At 35.6% G+C, this 27,132-nt stretch overlaps 1 protein-coding gene across 3 annotated transcripts in view; it reads left to right on the forward strand.

Annotated features, from left to right (window-relative positions):
- Positions 1-27,132, forward strand: part of PDE10A (phosphodiesterase 10A) — a 361,597-nt gene that overhangs the window by 306,020 nt on the left and 28,445 nt on the right. For all 3 annotated transcript variants that reach the window (XM_071740425.1, XM_071740424.1, XM_071740426.1), the window contains exons 6-15: positions 6,657-6,797; positions 8,293-8,448; positions 10,333-10,383; positions 12,272-12,330; positions 14,907-14,958; positions 18,637-18,779; positions 20,898-20,990; positions 21,592-21,778; positions 22,842-22,984; positions 25,059-25,142. In XM_071740425.1, coding sequence (XP_071596526.1) covers positions 6,657-6,797; positions 8,293-8,448; positions 10,333-10,383; positions 12,272-12,330; positions 14,907-14,958; positions 18,637-18,779; positions 20,898-20,990; positions 21,592-21,778; positions 22,842-22,984; positions 25,059-25,142 — 1,109 coding nt within the window. The remainder of the gene's footprint in view (positions 1-6,656; positions 6,798-8,292; positions 8,449-10,332; positions 10,384-12,271; positions 12,331-14,906; positions 14,959-18,636; positions 18,780-20,897; positions 20,991-21,591; positions 21,779-22,841; positions 22,985-25,058; positions 25,143-27,132) is intronic.

Consider the following 27,132-nt stretch of genomic DNA (forward strand, 5'->3'; position numbering starts at 1 on the left):
CCCAAATACTAGTTGTTTTATGGAATATAAGTGCATTGTCTTTGTTTTCTTAAGTATCCAACATTTGTACGTAGTTAAAAACTGCAAATCTCCTCTCAAGTACATTATCAGTTATTAAGGAAGGATCTATGAAATTTTTATAAACAACAGAGGTAGTTGCTTGAAAATTTTTCTGCTTTTATCCCTTTGTGCTTCATGCAGTAGGATTTCTGCAGTTGTGTTTAAACCCAAGACAAAACTTCCTATACCTCTTTAAAACTTTAGCATGATGGTATTGGGCTACTACTTCAGCTTTGCCAGTTTACATATCCAAGGTTTTTGCCTGTGGACACTTTGCAAATTAGTTCTCTTTCATTGGTTTTCTGGTTCATCACTTCTTATTGTGATGAGTTTTATTCCTAAAAAGTATCTGGCTGTAGAGCACAATCTTTATACGTATCTATTTTATTTTATCATTATGTTATCATTAGGCTGAGTGGTGCTACCTGTAGGTTGTTCCATCCTTTAACAAGAGTAGAAATCCATTATTCATTGCTGTTATGGAACAGGATGTGAACAGAAGAACCCATTAAGCTCACTTAATATCAATTTGCTTAATTTTTTAATTTGTTTTCATTTTCATTTTTATTTTTCTTTTTTTCCCCCAACCAGCATGTCCTATAGCAATGTTTGATATTAAGGCTTTCATTTTATGTCAGCTGAATATTAAATTATTTTCCATTAAGCATTTTTAGTGCCAGCAAAAATCGCTGTTGAAGAAACTAGATCAGGATCCATTCACCCTTACCACCAAAACAGTTTGTTAATGGAATGCTTGTCACATATGTGCTTTTTCCCTCATTCTAATCATTAAACCTGACTCTTACCCAGACCTCTTTTTTGCAAAGAAATTTTAGAAAAATCAGTTTATGATTTGTATTTCCTTAGTTGTAAGGAGTATTATTAAAAAAAAAAAAAAAAAAAAAAAAAAAAAAAAGGAACAACTGAACAGTTGCTGCAGTGTGAACAATACATGTTTGCAGTTTAAATCTACCCCTGGCAAACTTTATATAGTTAGTTGAATGGTTTGTGGCCTTTGTGGATTGGGATTTGGTGTTGTGCCAGATTCCGACAGGCTACACACCAACAACCACTAGAAAAATAGCGTCAATTACACCTGTAGTTGACCTCATCATCAGAAGAGCCAAAGACTGAAGGAACCTGAAAATTGTAAGTAATTTCTTACACTGTAATACTATGTGGCAGAGGTGCTGATGGTATTGTGTTATGAAACTTGAGCTGCTACTCCTCATCTTTTCTTTTACTGGCATTTTTATCTGCTTCCTCTGTCAGACATTACATTTTCAGTAGAAAAAAACAACTCTGGGGCCAAGTTGCGACAGAACGACAAGATGAACATCAGTAATTCTTCATGTGCATGCTCTTAGCTTTAACAAATGAGGAGTAATGAGGGCTTTTTCCACCACAGTGAAAGTTAAAGATAAATTACTTCATAATTTCAACAGACTGTGTGCATGGCACCAAGAAAAGCACCAAAAGCCATGGTATTGTGCTTATCGAATATATCCTAATTTTGTTATGTATCTGAAAGCCAAGTTTGCTGTGTTTAGCTGTGGACTGAGAGTGTTGTCCTGTCAATATCCCTCAAGAACTGACTACAGTATACATCATTTTGCATTCCTAGAGACTGGAGTACTTGATTAATATATAAGCATTGATATATTAGCATTGTTTAAAGCCATTAGAGATTGTGATATATTGCTTATACATAAAGTGCCAATCAGACCTGAAAGGGTGAATTTTGTTACATTTGTGTGCATTCACCAGTGGTTGAACCTTTGTTGTAATTTGTTTTGAATTTTTAATTTTTGATCAGCTTTCTTTTTTAAGCACCTCTTGCTCTCTGTGGTCAGGGTGATGCCATCACTGGATTCCAAGCCATACTCTAATATCAGTCAAAATTAATTGGAGGTTTTTTCGTTAGAGACTTTTTCAAAGTCAATTAGGAGTTTAAACGAAGAGGGAAGAAGTAATTTTTTAGATTTTGGGCTCAGCTGAACAATCTGTCATTTCACAGAAGGCAGGAAGGAAAGCGCTTTGTGTACTCTGAGGTCCCAACAAAGTATTCGAAGTTTCTGGTGTCAGACTTAAGTGTTCCCTGCCTAACTACATTTAAAGAAAGAAGTCCACCTTCTTCCATATGGAACTTGTGGGATAAAGATTGGTAATAAGGTAGTTTAGTTTGATGTCAGGAGATTCTATCTGTGCCTGGAGGGAGAGGAACATATCAAAATAGAGAACTGCAAGATCCTATGAGCTGCTATGCACAAACCTGGGAGCTTCAAAATGATTCACTCTCCAAGCCAGTGTTTTTGGTAGTTTATCAAACCCAGAATGACTCTCCCATCTTGGCTGCCATCTCCCTCATTGGCACTAGAGGTATCTAATGCTCTCTCTCTGCAGTATTACGGAGTCACAGGCAGGTATTGGAAGGGACCTCTGAAGATCATCTAGTCCAACCCCACTGCTAGAGCAGCATCACCTGGAGTGTAACACACGCAAACATGTCCTTTGAATGTTTCAAGTAGACATCTGCTTTTATTTCTGCCAGGACAGTGACATTGCCATATCAGAAAGAGCTATTAATGTTTCTATTACTAACTTAGATTCTCACTGGAAATTATTATAGCAGTAAAATATACTGTGAGCAATACAAGCATCTTGCTGTCTTCTTAATCTTTTCCTTTTACTGCATGGTAAGTAATCAGCATAGTATTTGGGAAATTATGGGACTGTATATTCTCACATTTCCTTTCTTTGTTGACTGTTGTAGTTGAAAAATTCATGATTTCCTTATTTTGACCATTAATAGCTGTCTAATGTCATGACTAGAAATTCAAACTGTTAATCTGTTTTTGAAGTGAGACGGTCAAACCCACTAAAGAAATGCAAGTAATTTGAAAGGACCCAATCCATCCATTTCTTCATTTACTTCAGAAGCTGTATGCAGTATGTCTGCATAGGAACAATTGTAATTACTTTTTGAGCTGCTGAAGGATGATTTGAATGTGCATTTGTAAATTAAAAGAACATTGGAGTGATTCGTGGTAAGGAGAGAGCAGGCGAGTCCCAAATATCTGGCAGATTTAATGTATATATTTACTGGTTTTTGCTGCTTCTTGGGTTTTTTTGTGTGTGCATGTTTTTTTGTTTGTTGTTTTTTGTTTTTTTTTTTTTTTTGTGTGTGTGTGTGTAGCACATTCTTGTAATTCATATGGAAAAATCTCAAAATAACTTTTCTAATGTCATTCACTGTTAAAGGCCACTCTTATAAGAAGCTATGGGTGTAAGTAGGTTTGAAGAATAAAGCTGAGATTTGGCATCAGAATAAGCAGAAAATTTCAAGATTTCATGCACTTCTATCATAATGCAAGACATCAAAATGGAGTAATACCAGGCATATTCAGAAAAAAAAAACCTCCATGGAAGAATTATCTTTCCTTCCAAGTGCGTAAGATGTATGAAATAAATATGCTTAAATGATTTGTCAGAGCTAAAATACTATGTGGCAGCTCTATTATTGCTTTTAAAGTAGTTTAATTCTCCTCTGTACTGCAATATTAGCAAATGAATAGCTGGATGGAAAATTGTCTTCCTTGTGTTGCTCAGCTTTTTGAGCCTGCCTGACTTTCTGCCTTAGAACAAGACAAATACTCAGTTACTGGGTTTTGTCAGAATCTAGAGTGTTTTTCTTCCGAACTCACTAAATGCCCTAACCAATAGACTACTGATTCATCTTGGATAAACTTCATTCCTCTCTGGGCTATGAATTCTGCACTTTTGTTTGAGCATTGTTGTCCCCTGTAGCATGAAGTCCAACTTTCTCCTTCCAAGAAATTATGAATCCATTACAAACAAGGTACTGTCATTGCTGCAGTTGTACCTACAGATGGTGCATTAATCAGCATCTCCTTAGTTTCCAAGCATTTCAGTATGTTCTTCTTGAAAATATTTAGCATGTTTTCTGATGTGCTTTTGCACATTTGCAGAATAAAGAAATTTTAATTATGGCAGAATACATCTCATATTATCACTTCATGTTGGCAATGGATCCTGAATTTTCACATGCAGATGGTACCTCTATCCATGCTAGTAGACAGCCTCTTTTTAGTAATTTACCCAATTGCACAGGTCCCAGATCAGTAAAGTTCTGTCTCTGGAGTCTCCTTTCTTTCATACTTGTATTTTCTTGGTCCTGTCATCCACCTAGCTTGCAATACTGCTCTAAGTCATGTCACAGGCATTCTGTGGGCTATCTGGTGAAGTTGGTGCTCAAATGGGGATTGGAGCCCCAGCTAAAATAACTGTATTAATGCAAAATTGTTGTTGTAGTTACCATCTGTAAAATGAGGATAGCATCACCGCTGAACTTACAGGCGTTTTGCAGTAGTGTGTAGTTGGAGATTTTGAGGTACTCGGGTGTCACAGTGGCATCTTAGATCTAGGAAACAAAACAGGAGAAATACCATTGATTTCTCTTTGCCTAGATTTCACTTAATTTCTTCAATGAATAAGGCCCATAGATTTATCATTTTTAGCTTTTCTGTTGTTTGTTGATTTGGGGTTTTTTTGTGGGTTTTTTTGTGTTTTTTTTTTTTTTTTTTTTTCCTTCATTAAGGGAATAAAGTATGCATATAATGGCTTAGTATTTAAATAATAACAGTTGTAGCGTGAAGCTTTCTGCTTACTACTAAACCTAAGTTAAAATCTTAATTCGATGAACTAGAAGTTCTTTGTTCAGCCTTTCAAGGCAATGCTGAATTCTGAGCTACTGGAATCTGGCATATATATATTTACCTGCTTTACACGAGCTGTTGTGAATGCTAAATGTAGGAGAGAGATTAGATGTAGTTAATATTAATCATCATAATGATTGATGCTGTAGAATCTTGGGTGCTTGAGCCTTGTAGCAATGCTAATGAATGCAGGGTCTGATAGTAAAATAAACTACTGCCAAGCAGTGGTACAACATGTGGCCAGTCTTACCAAGAATATTAGTAACAGATTTTGTAGTGGCACAATCATCTGCCTGCTGAATTATACGTGTAAAATAAAAAAATACATTCTAAAAGTTCTATTTTCATAGCAAGGATCTTTGCTTAGAATATTTCATCACAGTTCCTATGCTTTAAGTTCATAACTAAAAATCATATGGCTATTTAGCAGTAGTTACTGCAGTATCTCCCTGAAAATGCTCCTGGTCTTACAAATTCATCCATGATATAAATGGGATAATTTTTGTAGTAAATAAAAAAACAGAACTTGACAGTAGAAGGTGGGTCTCTGAGGTGGTGCTTTAGTTGTGTTAGTATTTATGTACAAGGAGGGATGTACAAGAGGTTACAAACATTAAGCTGAAGTCTTGGAAATACAGATTTGAGCCCTGCTATTCTAACACTTTGTGTAACATTTGCCACATCATTTATTCTTCATGCGGCCAAATTCCCTTTGTGTTAAAAGCGTAATAGCTCTCTTATGCTGAATGGGGTGTGACAGTGATAAATGCTTTAAGATTTTGGGAGTCTCTGGTTCGGTAGTATTAGGAAACATAAATTGATGGATGTGATGAGATAAAGGCAGAAAAATTAAACAAAAGATGAAACTTTGTAAAATGAGCTATTCTTGCTAGTTGCATTGGAGCCAAGTGGAATTCTTTTGTGGTTTTATGACTTTAAAATCAGCTGTCAATAGCACAATGCTTTTTTCAGGTTCATGATGGGAAAATAAAGGAAAATTTTAAGGTGACTGTGATAAGGACATTGTTTTTCAGCATTACACTGTTCCATAAAGTTTATTTTTCAACCAAAAATTAATTAGATTTCAGATTTGAAGAGAGTTTTGCACATAGAAGGGTTTGCCGGTTCAGCCTCTTTTGTATGTGTCTAATTTTCTTTTTATAAAATAATTTTTGCATTCCCATACTTTCAGGTGGTGTTAGCTTGCTTAATATTTTTCTTATAGAACAATTATCAGATGTTTCTGGTTGAGTCTAATAATGTGAATGTTGCCATACCTGACTTTTCAAAAAATGAGATAATTTTAGTTAGGCAGCAAGTAAGGTAGATATTTCTTCTAATACAGTGGACAAACGCAGTCTTGGATTTCAGGGAAAAAAAATAAAAATACAGTGTTAGGATAATGAAATTACCTTTCCTTGGGATGAGATGAACCAGAACTTTAAAGATTATCTCTACTTTTTTGAGTAAAAGTAAAAAAAAAAAAAAAAAGTAAAAAAAAAGAATGCATCCTAGAAAAAAAACCCCGTCTCTTACAAGGTAATACTGTCCCCTCTGAGTCATGTGGTGTACTGTGTGTTCAAGGTAAATGCAATCCAACCCTCATTTCAGTGATGACTGAGCTCAGTGGAAGAGTTACCCACTGTCTGATTGGTGACTTGAGAGTGGGATTTCCTAACATTTCAAAACAGTAAGGGGAGTTTATCCAACTACTTTTCATTGTCTAGAGCTGAGTTTCTCTCCGTTATCTACTTTATTCAATCCTTTACATAGCTAGCACGAGTAACTCGGTAAAAGTAACCCTGTTTTCTAATTACATTCTGGTTTTGTTTTGTTTTTTTTCCTTTTCCTTCTGACTAGAGCCTGTGCGTATTTACACCACCAGGAGCTAAAGAAGGACAACCACGGCTCATTCCTGCAGGGCCCATTGCCCATGGCACTACAGTATCTGCTTTTGTAGCCAGATCCAGAAAAACGTTGTTAGTAAAAGATGTTCTGAGGGTAAAAAGCTTTCTCTTTTTAATGAGATGATTACAGCGTGTTCTTAGAATGAATATTTTGATGCTGACATGTTTATTAAGCTGAATGTAAAATGATAGAATTTGCATCAGTCTTGCTACCGAGCAAATATATTTGAGTTGGGATTAGCTAAATAGACTAATTTCAGAACATCTCATTTATTTTTAAGTTTAAAGATTATGGGGTTTTGTCTTTTAAAGATTTTTTTGGTTGTCAGATAATGAAAGTAATGGTACCATAGCCACCTGAAGAAAAAATATCTATCAAGCTCCTGTCCTACTGGTCTTGAAATACATAATGTACTAATCCCAAACAAGACAATTTTCCATATAGCAAATCAAATTTTGATTTAATTATGACACATTGCTCACACTGACAAGAATGTCAATCAGAATTCGCGCCATTAGACAGGATTTTGATCTCTGCTTATGCTTATGTAAAGCTAGACTAATAATATCAGTAGACTTACATGAAAAGTGCACTATACTTGTTTGTAACTTATATCAAAATTCTGGCCTTTGTCCCTCAAAGGATTCAGAAAACCAGAAGGTGATATAGTAATTCTTATCATTCTGTATAGCTGTTCTTTTTAATTTTTTTTAAAAACTGCCTCCCCTAGTTGCATCCATATGTTTGTATGAAACTGCTATTTAGACTGTACTTTATGACAATATTTTATGATCAGCTACTCTGAGAACAGTAAAGAAGTTAAAATTATCTTCTCTTTTCAGTGTTTTCTGTCCTTTTGAGTTTTGTCCAAAGTAACAGTCTTTGGGTTTTGTGGCCAAAATTGGACATTGCTGTCTCTATTTTATAAAATATTTGCTAAAATAGTATGACCTTTATTGGGCAAACCCAGGCGGTAAATAAAATACCAAATGCCTAACGTGAGTACACTTAAGCAGAAGCACAAAACCAAAATGTAGAATAAGCTTTTTCTGCAGTTAACAGGCAGTGCTTTATATGCCCCCTGGACTGTAAAGATTGTATGTGTTTTAGGCATTTTCAGTCACATATAGACTGGTTAAAACTGTTACTCATAATTTCCAATTAATGTAATGATAACCTTATATATGGGGGTTGTATGTTTTGATTTTACTTTAATAATAAAGTTGGGGGATGGATAGGGTTAGGGCTAGGAATTTTGAACATTTTTCTTAATTTGCAAAACATAAGACCAAAGATGTGTCTAATATTACAGCTAATTCTCACTTTGCATCAGTAAGGTAATCTGCATATGTCTTAATGCTGAAACTTTTTACTGCTTTTTTTTTTTTTTTTTTTTTTTTTTTTTTTGTTTGTTTTTTTTTTTAGTAGATGTCTTAATATTGTGTGTAAATTAGGCTGAGATTTGATTTTTAGTGAATGTTATTATTTTCCTGCAGATTTAGTCGGGAGAAGGAGGAAAATGTCAGTGTATCTTTGATGTTAATGTTATGATATTTACAGTTTATCAGACTGTGTTTACATTCCCTAGGATGAACGATTTCCCAAAGGTACGGGACTGGAATCGGGGACTCGTATCCAGTCTGTTCTGTGCTTGCCAATTGTCACAGCAATTGGTGACCTGATTGGTATCCTGGAACTTTACCGTCACTGGGGCAAGGAAGCTTTCCACCTTAGTCACCAAGAGGTGAGCTTATGCCCAGACTTTCCCCACTTCTCTGCAATGCTCAGCACCTGCCCTCCCTCCCCCGACTTTCTTCTCTCATTCTTCTCATGTGTTTTTACCTTTTTCGTACTTGATTTTTTATTACATCAAATATTACTTGCTGAAAAGAAAAAAAAAAAAGTAGTTGTTTTTGGTTTTTCCAGTCACAGGAGATAAAGTTTACAAATATCTGTACAAGTACATCTCAGTAATTTTACATTTTCTCAGTAATTTTCTCTTTTCTGAAAAAGCGGTTTCTAAATTTCTTTATTGATATTGAAGTTAATACAGAGCAGGTGAATGAAATATAAGTGTAAATAAAATGCCAAAAACCAAGATCACTTTATATAAAAATGACACTACTGAGTTATCCTAATTTTAACTTTCCAATAAAGCTTTACTTTACATTATGGAACGATTTATTTTTTTTTTTTTTAGCTGACATCTTTGATGCTCAGTGAATGAGCCCTATTATAAAAAATAATGTTGCAGTGTTGTAGCAACAGTATAGCAAGTCTCCATGCTAGGTCTCATGGGTGTAAGAAGTGATTTTATTTTAAAACATAACTGAAGCGAAAGAGATTTTATGTTTTTGCATTCACATTCTTACATCTACACACTCTTGGGCACCAGTATATATGTATCCAGGTGGTATTTCCAAGAATCATGCACAAAGATGTGTGTATTCAAGATGCCTTACAGTGACATGGAAGATGAGGGATGCCAGCTGTTGAGTCCTTGTGTCTCTTGCTTTTTTTTTTCTACATTCACAACCAAAGGATCTGGGGATACTAATTGACAAGCAGCTGAATATGAGCCTGCAGTGTGCCTGGGTGGCTAAGAAAGCCAGTGGCATGCTGATTTGTATTAGAAACTGTGTAGCCAGCAGAAGCAGGGAGGTGATTGTCCACCTGTACTTGGCAATGGCAGGGCCTCACCTTGAGGATTGTGTCCAGTTTTGGGCAACTCAATATAGGAGAGATATTGAGGTGTGGGAGTGAGTGCAGAGCAGGGCAACGAAGCTGGTGAAGGGCTTGGAAAATAAATCCTATGAAGAACAATTGAGGGAGCTGGGACTGTTTAGTTTGAGGAAGAGGAGGCTGAGGGGAGATTTCATCACTCTCTACAGCTACCTGAAAGGGCATTATAAAGAGATTGGTGCTGGCCTCTCTTCTCAGCTAATTAGCAGTAGAACAAGAGGGAATGGATTCAAACTTCAACAGGGTAGGTTTAGACTGGACATTAGGAAAGAAACTTTCACAGAAAGAGTGGTCAGACACTGGAACATGCTGCCCAGGGAGGTGGTTGAGTCACCATCCCTGGATGTGTTTAAGGGTTGTTAATTGTCATGCTGGGGGATATGGTTTGGAGGAGAACTTTATAAAGTAGGGATGAATTTATAAAGTAGGGATGAACTTTATAAAAGTAGGGATGGTGGTTGGACTCCAGCCACTCTTCCCCAAGCCTGTAGCATTGCCTGGGGTTGTTACGACCCAAGTGCAGGACGCAATTTTCAACAATATACATAATGTAATTTTTGAAGCCCTTGGCATATGAAATGTTTGTTTTAATGTTGTATTTATGAGCCGATGGGTTCCTAATACACTATCTGGAAAGCATTGTTAAGCATTTTTTGATACAAAGCATTTGAGGATTTTTCTCTTGTGACTGAATGTACCTTACTGAAATTGAAACACTTTCAAGTATACTGAAACTTTCACTAAATAAGTCTACCCAGAAATTATGCTACCTTCCAGTCTAGAACAGCACCTTTGATTTATTAAGCAGCTTGATAGAGAACAAAAGTACCTAATTAATATGCATTTTTCAACATACCTTCACTTAGTTTCTTCTCTTTTATTTCAGGTTGCAACAGCAAATCTTGCATGGGCTTCAGTAGCAATACATCAAGTACAAGTAAGTGTGGATAGTTTGTAATTTTTTCGTTGTATAGCCCTTTTGCCAGAACTTGAGTAATAGGAACATAGCTTATGATAAAATTTAAATGGAGTTCACTACTAAAACATTGATTCAAGCCCCTTTCCTCAACCTGGGAAAAATACGTTAACATTTTGGGTTTCATTGAGATAGCTTTATTCAGTTGTAACCATGGATCAAATAGCGAACCGTATTTTTACTAAAGGCAAAAGAAACTTTAATAAAGTAGATAAATAATTGTTCAACTGGAATTTAAACAGCTTCACTGTTTTTTTTTCCATTGTTGTTTTTTTTTTTTTCATATAAGAAGGCAACACTAGGTCGACTGGTTGCTTTTCACCTGCTCTGATATTCATTTTGAGATTCTTAGGTGGTGTTGGCTAAGCCTACTTTAGGCCATCCTTGCTAGCTGCTTCATGGTCCTGTAACTACTCTTAGTAAAGATGCTTCATGCTGTCCCTACTCGAGTGCCTAATGAAGGTCCACACAATTCAAGCTGCCCTAGCAAACTGCAGCAACTTTTCTAAGTTTTTGTTACTTCAGGTAGTAGTAACACTGAATGCTTCAGATAGTAACACTGAAACTAAACATATTCTCTTAGTTCAGAGAAGATGCTAAAAATAGGGTTTTCTGTCAACTCACAGGAGGAAATTCATGACAATCTTTTTTTTCAAGGTGTCTTTCACCAGAAGATTCTCATAAAGCTTCCTGCTTTTCTAGGCTCTATTATTTGCCACCTTGTTGTTGGAAGTCGTTGACTTTGTTTAGTATGGCCATTCACTCTTGTACATTAGCCATGTAGACTATTGTACAGTAGTAGAATTGTGTGCATTTGTAGCTTTACTTAATAGCAATGAGTCCCTCTCTAACTGAAAAGTCTTTCACACCTAACAAAACAGAACATTGTTCTGGAACTGGAAGTCCAGTTTAAGCCTGTCCATTGCAAATTTTTATTTCACTCCCTTCTGCTAAGCAGAAGCCATGCCTTTCCCAAGATTTAGCATGGCAGGAATGCAAGAGTTTTGATCTGGCATTTGATTGTACCTACCAGGCTCACTGGACTTTCAAAAGAGATGTATTTCAACAAGTTGTACATATTTACCAAATTATATGCAAGTGTAAGGATGTAGTTTGTCAAAATTTTTTTGTATCTGCATTGCACAGATGAAAGATATTATTAGTTCTGTGTTTTATTTTTTTAAAAGGTAGAAACAATAGAGGTGCCTTTTTTTAGACGTCAGTGCTTTTACTATAGTAATATAGAGGTGTACAATTATACTTTAGATATAAAGTATGCAATTAGGTGAAGTGAAAACACAGCTAAAAGTTTTATAGAGAGCCATAGAATCATTTGATTGGAAAAGAGCTTTAAAATCATTGAGTCCAACCATAAATCTGCCACTGCAAATCCACACTAAATCATGTCCCTAAGCAACTGTGTCCCTCATCCCTTGCCTAGGGAGCCCGCTCATGTGTCTGATAACCCTTTCAGTGAAGATGTGTTACTCGAGGTGCAGCCTCACCAGTGCTGAGTACAGGGGCACGGCCACTTCTCTAGGTCTGCTGACTTCCCAGTTTCTGATAATAGCCTGGATGCTCTTGGTCTTGGCTTACTGGACACACTGCTGGCTCATGTTCAGCCCGATGCTAACCAACACATTCCCATGGGTTCTTTTCATCTGTGCAGCTTTCCAACCACTCTTCCCCAAGCCTGTAGTGCTGCAAAAGGTTGTTACGACTGAAGTATATATGTATATACTACTAATGGTATTATTTTCTTACAAATTAAATGGCAAGACTGTGTGACTTCACTTTCCCTCTGACTTCAGTTTTCTGGAGGAAATGATTACATGATTTTTGATTCCAGGTGTGCCGGGGTCTTGCCAAGCAGACAGAACTGAATGACTTCTTGCTTGATGTATCAAAGTAAGTGTGATTTGCATTATAATCTCATGAATTTATCTTAATGAGCTTTTATGACATGGCTCACTATATGTATATAGCTCACTGTATCTTACAAACAGGTGTGAAGGCATACCTCGGAAGATGAGAAAACAAATGATGTGTGTGGCAGAGGTGTAGACCTGTTAACATTATTTTTGGTGGTGGTGCAGAAGAATGTGTAACATCCAATTATACCTACCAGATTTTTTTTACTCTTACGCCCTTTTGCATGAGTTTTTTGTCTTTTTTCCCCTCCACTTTTAAGAGTTAAACATTGCCCTCTTTTGAGACATGGTAAATAGGCTTTCCATCTCTTTTCATGGCCAGTTTTAGAGGCTTTGAAAGGAATTTGAAAAGTTAGTGAGCTTGCTTCAGCTTCCCCTCCACTCTTTTTTGACAGATATGTGTTCATACATACACAGGCCTAAGTATACACAGTTAAGGGATATATACATGAAGAATCAAGGCTAGCAAACAATTGTTCTTCCCCTGCATTTTCTGATGGCTGTTTTAATTTTAAAAGGCTGTGTGTAGTGTAGTATGTTTTATTTAAATTTCTAATCACAATAAATAAAAGATGAAACTGATAACACAGTAAGACTATGAAAGCTTGGACTTTGACTTGCAAAGTCGATTTACTGTCATAGGTGATCTGCTCTTCCTCCATCCTTTTCTCTTTGTTGCTGCTATTAACATCCTTAAATAGTAGAAATAGCAAAAAAATTGAAAAGACAAACCAAAGTTTTACTTTTGGTAAATCACAGTCTTAGGTGATTAACAGTGTTTTATCAAACTAGTTGGTTGAAGCATTTCTGAAGTGCATCACAAAGGACTGACGATACTATGGAAAATAAGATGTCTCAGACTTTTGCTGTTACAAACACTTCTGTGAATCTTTATGGACAATTCTTAAACTGATGAGATTAGAGGACATCCAAGATTCCTATGTCATAGCTCAGGAATGCAGACAGCCAAGTTGACCAGGCTGGAATGGGGAGTAATACACCAAAGGGAGGGCAAGCTCGTTGTATCCAGATGTTTTTCCTAGCTTTTTTCCTCAGGGATGACCTAAAAATTTTAGCTTAGGTTCAGTATGTGTCTCCTAAAGGACACTCATCATTCTCTTGCCAGAGATACCCACTTGCTGCAATGTCTTGCACAATTATGTTGCATTCCAGAGTGCTTTTATTTAGCTAAAATTTGTACTGAGCTAGTTTACTCTGGATTAATCTATCCAAATTTATGGGCTGTCAATTTTCTCTTGGTACATAATAGTGACATTGTCTTAAAGAACTTTTAAGTTATTTTAACATTTAAAAATTACAATAAATGCTGCAAGTATTTAATATTTATGTATAAATATCAATAATAATAATATAGTTCCTCTCATAAAGAAGTATTAACTGCTAGGATTTTTTAGCTTTAACAAAAAATAAACCCTATGTTTTGAGCCACAGAATTAGGATATAATTTACTAACACCTTTATGAGCACCATGTAGGTGAAGACTTGCACTAGCAAGGAAATAAGCAGTTTCCTTCTAGAAATTGTTTGTACCGTTTTTTACATGGAAAGGTTCCCTGTTCAGTGAGGAAGCTGTTAGCATGCAATGTCAATAGGACATGTTCTGTAACATTTTAGAAAGGGCAGTGCTCCATCTCTTCATGCCCCTAACAATGTAAGACTAGCATGCTGTGTATTTCCTTTCCACTAGACCCAAATAGAACTGAGCTGTATAGATGTTCAAGGCCATGGGTCAATGTCTTTCTGTCTGCTAGGAACATTTTAATCTAACAGGTATTAAGACTTGGCATGTGGAAGGTTTAGACTTCTATTGCTAATAAGTTTGACATTTATTTTTTGGTGGTTTTGACCGTCCTTGGACAGTTACCACTTTCCTGTGAAACTGAGATACATTTTATTTTTTGAAGTCACAAGGTCAGCATTTTTCTGTAATTTCAACATGCTACACCTGGGTTATAGAGAAGACTCAGTAAGAGTCATATAAATTGTTACCTTTTAATAGCCTTTAGAGTTGGATAATATGATGTGAGTTTAGCTCCAGTGCATAGTTTTCAGTAGTTCTCAGCACATAGTTCTCTATGCATAAACCTAATGAGGTATTTTGAAAGCACGCCAATAGTATTTATCAGAAAAAGAAGAATTTTTTTTCTTGCTCTTCTAGGTTGCTTTTCTTTTCCTTTTTGCTTCTCCTTTTAAAATTTTCAGTATATAAAGGTCTCTGAAGCATTTTGATACATTCCTGGTGTTATTCAGCAGGAATCTATTCAACCCATGGTAAGTGATATTAGTAGCCTTTTCCACATATCATAGAGAATACTTTATGGTGCTGTCATTGCAGAATAGTGGGATAAAGAAACAGAGATAGGGCAGTTTCTCAGTTCCCTTTTGCTATAGGCAAGCCAGTCAGTGATTTTTCAAGATGCAGATGTTTGTTCTCACCTCGTCATACTCAAATTGTGAAACAAGAGCCCATGGCAGACATTTGAAAAGTATTTGACTAAATGCCAATATTTACTGACTTTTCTTTCTCTACAGAACATATTTTGACAATATAGTTGCAATAGACTCTCTACTTGAACATATAATGGTAAGTTGTCTTTTCCACGTATAAGTTTTACTCTTAGTTATTAAAGTCCTTTGATCTCTTCTTGAAGTAAGACATTAAATCATTGAAACGTGTGAGCCATTTATAATGTTTACAATAACATTTAATACTTTTAATGCAAACAGTATTAAAATCTCTATATATAAGGTTATGGCAAAGGACAGCTTGAATTTCAGTGCCATAACTTCATTTTGCAGCTTTCATGAGTAATGGCATGTGACTGTCTCTGAACTAAATTATTACAATTGTGTTTTAGAGAAGATTTGAAAACAGTAACAGAAACACATCTGGTTATATTGATTCTTTTTTCCTAAATTCAATATGCTACATGCTGCAAAACACTTCTGAAGTAGTTATTGTCTGTAGGGGGGACTACAGGTGAAACATTCCTCCCAGAGTGTTTGTTGCAGTTGCTGAATGAAATGTGCAAGACATGGCATCCCTTTCTGAAAGTATTGTTTGTTTTGTAAAAGTATTTACACCCATAACTGGAGTGATAGAGTCGTGTTTTATAAAAACCACTAAAGCCAAGTCCAAGGGAATAACTAGGACTTTGAACTGTGCTTTCATTGATTGAGTAGAAACAGATTCAAATTTTCTAAATCAGTTTTCAATTCAGAATTATTTCCTGAATGGTGTTTAGAAATACATCTGGAGCAGTTGTTTGTGCACATTTTGAGTGCTTGATATATGAATTATGCTTTTGAGCTTTAGGCTTATTTAATTTATGCTGCAGTTCTTTTTCCTGGATGTAAATCTTAATCAGATCTGTGATTCAATTTGCATATTAAAAAGTTTACTGTCCAACAGTATTCTGATATTTGCTTCCATCTTTGAAGTATATTGTTAGCTAGACTATTCAAAACCAAAATCAGAATGCAAATAGCATTAAAGGGGCTTTATTTAGAAACTTGAATTAGTAATGGAAAATATTCTGCATTGGTTGCCTTATTCTAGTTTGTACACAGTCAGGAATTCTCTACATAGGAGACATTTCTAAATATTGACTTCCAATTTAAATGCTGCTTAAAAATAGCTTAACATTTAAAAGAACTGTTGTAATATAACATATGGCAGTGAGAACAAATATTGATATTATCCTCTGTTCACCCCTTTGAATAGAGGTCTGGTGGAATACACAATTGGCAGTAAAATGTGCTTTTTCATCTTCTTTTCCAACACTTGGCTACAACATGATTGTGCATTTTAACCTGAGTAGATGTTTCATACTCAGCTTCCTTTGTAAGCCATAGCAGTTGGCTGTTTCTTGGGACAGTGAATTGAATTATATGCTTGCACATTTATTGCCATTTTATAGGAGTGTGATTTTATCATTATGTGACTTATTCTGTGCCTCGCAGTGAGAATAGGATGGAACTCAATTTCACATCACTACTTCCCTCTTTGGTGATTGCACTTTAGCTTTGATTTGTTCCTGTAATAATAAATAAATGAACAGAGATTTTATTATTATTTTCAATCTTATTTTCATTCAAATCTCTGAGTTAAGTTAGCAGTATAAGGGTATTTTTAATATAGATGCAGGGAGGGGAAGCAGAAGTTCAAGTTGTCTTGCAAATTTTCTTAACAGTATGCTTGAATAGTTACAATCTACCCAATGGGTGGTCCCTGGACTCCCCACTGACAATGTAAAGCATAACTTTTGTACTGATATTCCCCTTCAGCCACTGTCCTGAATTTTAGCTCAGGCTTTAAGACAAGGGAGACTTTCCTTTCCCATATAAACTATTTCTCTCAATTAGCAGTGTTTATGTAGTTGTTTTTGAAAAGCAGGACTTGTAACTAAGGCAAGTTGTTGAATCATATGAATTCAATTGCATTAGAACTCAAAAGTTTAATTTAATGAAATCAATGCCGTGCTGTTGATTTTATGAAGAAATCTGATACAGTTTCTGAACAGGTGTAGAGAATTATTTACTGGACCCCTTGTCTTTTTTGGCACAGATTACAATCACTTCATTTTGAGCAAAGAAGTAAAGGCTGTGAGTGGTCAAGATCTTTGAACATCTTAATGCTCTCAGTGGGAAATATTTCACAGAAGTTACCTCTTAGCTTCTAGTCTCCCTGACTATCTACTGCTCTGATGAAGTAAATTGAGTAGAAAGAAGCTGAATCTTTCCAGCTGTAGATTCCATTTGTAAAGGAGTGCCTTCCAAGTTCTGTGGAATTGGTCTAGATATTTTCTGTGTAATTCCCATCACACAGCTCATAGGACATAGAATTAGACCCTCCCAACTAATGATTTATTGTCTCAGTTGTTTTCTGCCGAGGGCTAACATTTTTCTATTTGCCTTAGTATGAAATAAAATATTTTAGGGGTTTATTTTTATTTTTATTCATTTTTATTTTTTAAAGCCAGCAGAGAGGTAAGGTGCAAACTCATTTGCTCATATGGGAGCCTTGAGAATTCTTCAGACACACCACCTGCACACATTGTACACCATGAAGTATTTAGCCTCTTTCTGTGGATGAATGACCAGATAGTTATTATGTACAATATTAAAAAGTTGTCTGAGTTCCACCTCAGATTGTTCTCTACCATGCAGTTATGCTTTCTGGGCACAAACATAGGAGATGTATCTTGAACCAGACTGTACGTCATCTTTAACACAGTGATCTTTGTTCAACTTTATTTTTTTCCTCTAATTCTCAAGAAGTTCATCCTATGTCAGAAACCTTTCAGTGAAGGGCTGCTGTGTTTCAAGGACAAGATACTTTTCTGTCAGTCAGTGCTGGCTGGAAGCTAATTTTGCTAAGATATAACTAGCTGGTCCAAGGTATGATAGAGACCATACGAATCTATTGCTGTTCTGTGGTGCTTTCTTGACAATGGGTGGTACCTTGTGGGCTTTGGTTAGTTAATGTAGAACTACTAAGTTTTAGCTTTAGTGCGAGAGCTGGCTTTGTCATTGGGTGGGTGTGGCCATTTTATGCGTCACTGCGTAGGATGATGCAGAGTGACAATTCTGATCTTCTGTTTGTGCATCGCTATGTATTACAAGCACATCTAGGTTTTTTGAAAAAAATCTAGCTTCTCTCTTTCTTTGCTGGATATTCGGTAGCAATAAGTTGTCACTGAGGATGAAGACAAATTGCTATATCCTATGTATTTGAAATCAAGTAAAGGAGAATAATATGTAAACACAGATGGAGAAGTACAATTTTGAAAAACATTCCTTATACTTGAAATGCAATGTAGTAGAATCATAGAGCTGATCTGGTTGAAAAAGACCTTTAAGATCATCAAGTCCAACTGTTAACCTATCACACTACGAAGTCCACCACTAAAACATGTCCCTAAGCACCGCATCTATACATCTATTAAAAAGTTCCAGGAGTGATGACTTAACCACTTCCCTGGGCAGCCTTTTTAAATTTTAGCAGGTGTTCAAGTTCACTCATTTGTCAACAAGAGGAACACAATAAAAAATACTGAATAAAAGACACAATTTTGTTTTTAATTATTAAATAATAATTATTAAAGATTGCTGTGAAGGTGGATGCTCCTTCAAATATTATTCATACTGTATAATTTCTAAAAACTTCCGTCTTCTAGGGATTTGGGTTTTTGTCACATGAATGACTGAAGAGACCCTAACTCATGACCGCTAAGTCTCGTTTTGTTTTTTTTGTCTATAGATATATGCAAAGAACCTGGTGAATGCAGATAGGTGTGCACTCTTCCAGGTTGACCACAAAAATAAGGAGTTGTATTCAGACCTTTTTGATATTGGAGAAGAAAATGATGGGAAACCAGTCTTCAAGAAGACCAAAGAAATAAGGTAAGAGCAGCTAGCAGAAGAATGCAGTTTCGTTATAACTACGGATGTGCAGGCATTTAATTACCCAGTCTCTGTGCCTATCTGCAGGTACCCTGACAATACTTGTCATACTGTGATATCATTCCCACCAGGACCCGCCTCCAGAAGGTAGTACTTCTGGGAATGACATTGCAAGTGCCATCGAAACAGCGTCTCTGAAGCTATAACGTCACTCCTGGAAATGCCGTCTTCCGGAGGCGGTCCTTTTGGAAATCATGTTGGGAAAAAAACAGAGGTGTTCTGAGGTAGGTAAAGGTGCAGGTAAAGGTGCACCTAATCTGTAGTCTGACAGCATGGGACTTTTTTTCCCAAGAGGAATTCAAATTTGTGCGATTCAAGCACATCCAAACCAAGGAAATCACAATTTCTATGTCTTATGGACGGATAAGGCAGATGTAGAACCTAGTATGGATTGGTCACTGGCTTTTAAATTTTCAAGTCCAGTTACTTAATTATTTTTTCTCACTTAAATTCAGGTTATTTTCAAACCTTTAAATAAATGGGATTCAGAAGCGTCTTTGGTGAATTTTAAAATGCATATGGGCTTGTAGTGAATACATAGGATTCTCTGCCTAAAACTCATGTGTATTTCTGCTTCATGTCACAAATACATAATTTTTACACATATGAACTTTTGTTTTGATGCAAGAGGCGAAACAACTAAATAAATATAACATTTTTCACTTTAAAAAAATTATGAATCCTTAATAGATAAAGACCCAAGATTTTCAAAGACACACAGATTTAAAACCTTCAGCATCTGAAAAAGAAAGAAAAGTATGACTAAATATCTTGCACTGAAATGTTATTAAAATACTCAGCACAAACTTTCTTGGTTTTTTTTTTCAGTCCTTATACTTCTAAAGTTCTAGGCCAATATGAGATGTGATTCATGTCTTCACTTAGACTCCTTTAGGCAAACTTACTCCCACTTAATGCATTGTGTGAGTAAGAATGGAAGGAGTCAAAATTGGTGCAATTTAAATACTGACAAGTAAGAAGGTGGTGTAAATTAAAGAAGGTGGCCTGCTTTAACATATACTTATATATTCCTTCTTTCTAATTGCTTTTTCTTTGTTATATCTTTCTTTTCTGTATGAAAATTATTGAAATGTTGACTCTGAGTGCAAGGATGTGAACTGTTTCATGGGTACTGTGTACTGAAAGAGAAGTACAGCTTAAATATCTTAAATATCTGTAAGAAAGTGACACTGACTTCCTCAGGAAGGAGCCTTAAGCTGGTGTGATGATTCTATCATCACAAGCAGCAGAAGCAAATAACTTAAAATCAGGTGTGCTTGGTGAATTCTGTCAGATTTGCCACTAACTTCAGCAGAGGCAGGATACTACTTGCCTAGATTTAGATTTGAAAGTGTTCCATGTGTGATTCTTTCTACTTATTTTTCTATGTTGTGTTTATACATCATAAGTATTTTATGTCAAAGAACTGAAAACTATTTCCTCTTGTAGATTTTTCTGATTCAACTCCAGAATATATCTGTTGTGTTTAACTTTCTTGTGCTGATTAAGGGATATAGTTAGTACCATGGCATTGCTTGCATATCATGAGATAGACCTAGCAAGTTATTCTGAAATGTACATGACAAATGAATATGATGTTTAGCTTTGAAATTTCCACTGTTTTTTTTTTTTTCTGAAGTTTGCTTTGCTAAATCCACTTGCTTTTCCCCCACCCTGAAGAAACAATCTCTGTATTGCCTCTGGTGTGTTTAAAGAAGCCATATGTAAATGTGATGATAAAATTAGTATTGTGTAAAGATAAACACAATTCTCAGGTTCTGTATAAATGTCATGTTTGTTAGGCATGACCCCCAGGGTTATTAAGACTTGGATTTTTTTCATTGAAGTGGTTATATTGTGGAATCTTTTGAATTAAACAAATTTTTTTTTGTTTCATTATTTACTACTGGTTTTGTCTTGTAAGATTTTCCTCCTAAAAGCATCAAAATGACGCTGGTTTGGAACAGATTTCCATTATCATCCAAAGACAGACTCCACTGGAAAAATATTTTCCAAATTATTCATATTGTGGCTAACACATATGTTTATTTTCTGCAGATTTTCTATAGAAAAAGGAATAGCTGGTCAAGTGGCAAGAACAGGAGAAGTCCTTAACATCCCTGATGCCTATGCAGATCCACGCTTTAACAGGTACAATGTAATTCATGGGAAGTGGGGAAGATAGCTCACTGAACCTTTTACTTAAATTTGCTACTTAAATTTCATTTTGTGATGGTTTTGATTAGCTATTTAAATGCTTCAGCCATCAGAAATATTTTAAAGATAGAAATAAAAAGTATTATTTTTAATAAATGTAAACATGATGCAGAAAAATGTAGGGTTTTTTCCTGTTATGGAACCTTGCCCAGTTAGGTTGACTGTTCCTGATTTTCTTTATTACTCTTCCTGGCAATCTGATTAAGTTCAGGGAAGAAAAAGAGGTTCACTAACAAACATTGTGCCTAAGTACCTGAATGTATTATTTAATTTTATGAAAAAGTTGGCTGTACTTTTGAGGAAATACTAATTCTTTATCTTGGAAATGGAGACTAAAGGATTAAAAGATCTTTTAAAATATGACACAGTAGATGGAAATATTTTAGAGCTTTACAGGGGAACTTCTTGCAGGTACTAATTACAACTACTTCAAATTTAATATATTGTACATCAACATTTCTGAGAATTGAGAACTCTAGATGTTAACTAATATTAATTCTGGGGTTTTTTTCCTTTCTCTTTTCTGTCTCTCCAGAGAAGTAGACCTCTACACAGGTTACACAACCAGAAACATCCTGTGCATGCCTATTGTAAGCCGAGGAAGTGTAATAGGTGTTGTGCAGATGGTGAACAAAATAAGTGGAAGTGCCTTCTCTAAAACTGATGAGAACAACTTTAAAATGTTTGCAGTCTTTTGTGCTTTAGCCTTACACTGTGCTAATGTAAGTTCTACGTACAGTTTTGTAAGCTGATGGTTATAATATGAAGATCTAGAATCCTATTTAAGGAATTTGATTTTCCATATTATTAGTGATTCATAAGCTTTTATCATTGAATTAACAAGAAAATAGGAGTAATTGAATTCTTTGAATTATTATAGTTTAAGAGGATGGCAGAGATTCATTTTTTGCTTTTTGAAATAATTCTGCTCTGGATACCTCAGTTTCATGTAGCTAAAGTGAAAGAGCAAGGTCTGAAATATGAAGAATAGCTGTCTGTCTTCTCTTTTCCACTAGGAAGTAGGATTCCTATTTATTTTTATATATTCAGATTACATTTTACAAATTTAATTGGAGGATGAAGATGTTATGTATTCTCTCAATTCCATATGCTTAATTTATACATATATACGTTTATGTTTATACTCATAATTATCTGTGCTTCTAGATAAGCATAGATAGCTATTTTTCTTTTCAAACCCTTTATCATAGTATTCCTGTGGGAAATATAAGCAATTTAATGATCATTGCTCTAGCATTATAAAAATGCAAAAAATGCAGTAAAAATGCAATGGAGAAGAAATCTGTCATATTTCTTGGAAGTAAGATATGCTATGCGGTTTAAGGTGGATTATTTACATTAAACATTTTATCCTATTGGCATACAAGGGCAGTAACAGCTGTAGGAACCTCTCAATATTGCACTCTACGTTTCATGTACTTTTTGCTGTGCATGGATAGCAGTTGTTTGTACTAATTGTTAGATGAATTCTTGCAGCAGCCCAAAATATGAATTGTGCCTTGTTACCAGTTTGTTTTGTTTTTTTTTTCTCTGTTGCAAGAGGCTGAGGTCTCTTTCTAACTTGTGAACTTTTGTTGGGAGACCTCAGACTCAGTGAAAAAATCAGCCGAGCCTTGGGTATTTTCCTGACTGAATAGATGCAGAATGGGTGATAGAACAGTGTTTTCAAGCAGTACTGAATTTTGTGTAATCTCTTGGTCTTCTAATGTGTGGTGTTGAGCATTCTCATGTATTTCACACTAATGAAGGACTTTCCATCTTCAGATGTACCACAGAATTCGCCATTCAGAGTGTATATACCGTGTAACAATGGAGAAGCTATCCTACCACAGTGTTTGTACAGCAGAAGAGTGGCAAAACCTCATGCACTGTACACTGCCTCCACATATTTATAAAGAAATTGAACTGTAAGCATTTTTCTCATATAGTGATAGCTGCATCTTGTATCTGTCTGTGAAAAAGATGATTTTTATTTTTTTTCCCTAGGTGTAGTGGAGAGTTATATAGGAAGCACTTTGGTTATTAAAGGATCCCCAAATTGTAGGGACTTATCTCTGGTTTTCTTATATTTAGCTTTACTTAATAACCTGTGAAAAAAAAAAACATCTCATAGAATCACAGAATCATCAGAATTGGAAGGGACCACTAGAGATCATCTAGTATGTAATGATTGTAGAGCTTGCTTTTTGATAGTCCCAAGACACCAACAGCTCAGAGCCAGAGAGGAGGCTGAGATGTAACATCAGTACTTATGACCGAATGCATGATCTTGTCCCTTTGTATATGTTTAGAGTAAAAGATTCTGCTTGTTCTTTGGATTGTTTGCATTGTGTATCTTCTGGTTCTGCTTTAGGAGGAGGAAGTTGGGATTTGGGAGAGGAGGAGTGTTGTGATTTTTTTTCTCTCTGCCTCCCCTCACCCCCCTATTTTGTGTGCATGTGTGTGTGTGTGTGTGTTTTGTGCCTGTATTTCTTGAAGGAGGGGAAAGTGGTTACAGATGTCTAGACTTCTGAAGATAATTCGGGGTTATATATTCCAGGTGCTAGAGTTTGCAGTCTAAATTTGGATGAATTCTTCCAACCACTCCTCTTAGGCTCTCTCAAATAATCCATTTACTTTCACCTGTCAAGTGTCTGCTGTGTGCTGAAGATGTACCTCTATGTGTCTTTCATCAGTCAGGCCCCACTCAATGCTAACAGTGGGATTCATCTAATTTTTTCCTCAGTTTCTGTCCCAGGACAATAATTTCTACTGTAGTGACCCAGCTTTAAAAATGAAAACTATGATACTGTGTCTCAAAGTCTAAGTTGTCTTTGTGAAGCAAATCTCCAGAGCTCGCTCGCTCCTGTCAGGCTCTGAGCATTGTACTTTTGAGTGAGCAATTCATGGAAACGTGTGCCTTACAGGGGCTTCTGACAGTTCAAGTTCATTACACGCTGAAGTGATTTGCTTGAAAGCCAGAGTATTAGCAGCTTGCAGGATTATAGCCTCATAGAAGCTTATTCTTTGCAATACAATTTCTTGGGCTTTGTTAGGTGATATTATATAACCCACCTCCTCAGCAAAAGTAACTTTTAACATGCAAAGATGACAAGCTTCATTCTAAATTCTGTTAAAATCCTTCAGTTCAAGCAATCTGAATACATTTAACCATTTTTCAAGCAATTCAGCTACCTCCAGCTCTCTTGCACCTGCTGTGCTGTTCAGTGGGCCACGTATCTACAGCCTTTGAGCTGGGTTAAATAGCAAGTAAAGAGAAGCCTTGCAGCACAGCAGGTGCAGGGAAGGGGGTTAATTAATAATATATTTATTATTATCTATAGATATTAATCGAAGGACAAACAATTCTTCTGAGCATGTCCCTAATATTAGGCCTAAGTGTTGGTACTGGGACAAGGGGGAAGTCCTCAGCTAATGAAACATTAAAAAATATGCTATTAAAGGTTTTATTTTTGAAGCTTGGGTTTGATTTTTGTTAACCAGTAAAAGTGTTTACTTTTCAATATTAAAATTAGAATTACTGTCACAGAATTTGTGACATAAATTATTGAAAAAAGACAGTTGGTGTATTATCAGAGACACTGTCTTTACAGTTCCTGGGAGGGAAGTGTGAAATATTTTAGGAGTGTCTGTAAATCTCTTTTCATCGCTGTACAACAAAGATATTTGTACATTATGTTTTTATGTTTTATTTACCATTAAAAGCCAAACAGTAACCAAAGACTGACAGTTTGACTTGGTGATCTTAAGGGTCTATTCCAACCTAAATGATTCTGCTAAGGATTGTTCCATTGACATAAATAAAAATACACTCACACTGCTTAAATATAAGCAGGAAAATATAGCCTGTGAAGTCAGTTTTCTGTTATATTTTCAGAAGCAACTGAATGGTGCTGGATGCACATTACCTAGTCGTTTTCATTTGCTATTAGTAAGAATGAAAAGGTGCTTTTCCTTATTAAGCTATACATTTTTTCTTAGATACCACTTTGATATCAGCCCATATGAGGACGTCTGGCCTGCCATTTTTGTCTACATGGTCCACCAGTCCTGTGGGACAGCCTGGTATGAAGTACATGATTTATTGCTTTAATCTGTGTTTAGTTTTTATGTTTATTAATTAGGAAATGTTGACATAATTATTTTCTAATTCAAAGTCTTAATTTCTTTGGAGTTTATTTACTATGTCTGGTTTGTACAGTGCTGTAGTAACCAGGCTGGATTTCTTCTCCCAGCTTGATCTTCAGTTAATAAAATTTGGGAACAGCCAAAATTGTAAAATAACTCATGGTATCATCTAAACATTTGTCCTTCCAATATATAGAACTGTTGTTTGGTTCTGAAATGAGATTGCTTTTCAGACAGAAGATGACGAGGGTATTAAAGGCACTGTTGCCGAAAAAGGTTAGAAGGTCCATGAATACTGATTTTTCAAATATATAGTTACTGAAATGAATAAAGTACATGGTTACAATAACTATATACATTACAATAATCTTTCATTGATTATTGTCATTACTAAGATCAGTAATCTCTTGGCTAAGTAAATCTCGTTGCTGAAAGAAAGGATCCGTTCCAAATTAAGAGGTAAAGGCTATGGATGGGCAATTGAAAGGGGAAGTATCTCCCTGCAAAAAGGAGCAGTATTTAGGAAACACTTGCTGGTGATGATTTCATCCGAGTGACTGGATGAATCTCCATGCCCTCAAAGCATGGATTCAAACCTGAGGGTCCCTCTCATGTCTTTCACAAGAAAGACATGAGAATATGTGAAAATTCTCAATACAGTTTCCTACTGCTCAGTGTAGTTAGCTCATTTCCAGGCCTGAATGAATGGCTGTGGATGCAGGATTTGAGTTCAGATTTCGAGCTTAGTTCTGTTCTTTTCCATGTGTCTCCCAGCACTTCCTTTGAAGTTGTAGCTTTGATTGGAAAGAGTTGATATATACTTGACATTTTTCAAATGAGTCTCAGCTTTCATATATTAAGTTAAGAAACAAAAGTGAGGAAAATATTTGAAAAGGAGGCTGTTGGAACTTGGATTTGTATTTGATTTCTGAAGGAACAAAACCTCTCAACCCTCTTCAATAAGTATAGGTATTTTAAGACTGGACTTTGTTTTTTAAAGATAATAAGGAGTATGTAAGTATACACCTCTATGTAAAATATAACTGTCCCTATTTGAAGAAAAATCTGTGATTCTCACTATGTGTTCTTTGCTCTCATGAAGCAGAAAATCTTTTATTGCTTTCGTCAGGTGTACAAAATACAGCAGTGGAGGAAGTAATAGTATTCTACTTGGAGACAGTGATTTTCCGTTTGTCTGCAACTGTACTGTCCCTGTGTAAAAATTGGTATTAGATGTAGATGACTGGATATTATGATATTCTGAATTAGGATGTAATATTTTAAACAGTAGTTCTAATCCTTCTAGACTTAACCCTTTAGAATTAAAAAAGGAACCCTAAGGCTTTTTTGAAAGACAATATACCTCCATTTTTAATAATGTCAGACTGAGGCAAAGAGGAATTATGACCTTACTTAGCATACAACCAAAGAAATATGGTTTTATATGTAACTGACTTCATGTAGTACATATGTTTATGTTTTAACATGTAGGTCAGAGATATTCAGCTTTGGTTTTTTTCAGCCCATGTATACTCCAAAATAAGAACATCAGCACTGCTTCCCTGAGATACCCAAGAAATTATAAAAAAATTCATGTTTCATTGAAATTCTAGTTTAAAAAGGACTATTGATTCTGTGTCAATTGCTTAAAACCCCCTAATTTTCTGTTTTGATCACAAATTTTGTTTTCAAATTGTCTGTTAGATGCAGTTTCATTATTTGGCAGGTTGAATAGTTAATAATTTGAAGAAGCCACACTTCAGGTTTCTAGGGGCAGGAAAGGTTATGCCATTGTGTTGCCTGAGCTGAGTAGCTTGACTTCTGTTCCAGAACTTTACAGATTAAACTAAGAGCCTTGTCAGTCCCCCACACTCCTCTGTCCTTGCCCAAACTTGAACGACTCTTGTGACCAATAAATCATCTACAA

This window comes from Heliangelus exortis, chromosome 3 (genome assembly GCF_036169615.1).
Source record: "Heliangelus exortis chromosome 3, bHelExo1.hap1, whole genome shotgun sequence".
Classification (NCBI taxonomy): Eukaryota; Metazoa; Chordata; class Aves; order Apodiformes; family Trochilidae; genus Heliangelus; species Heliangelus exortis.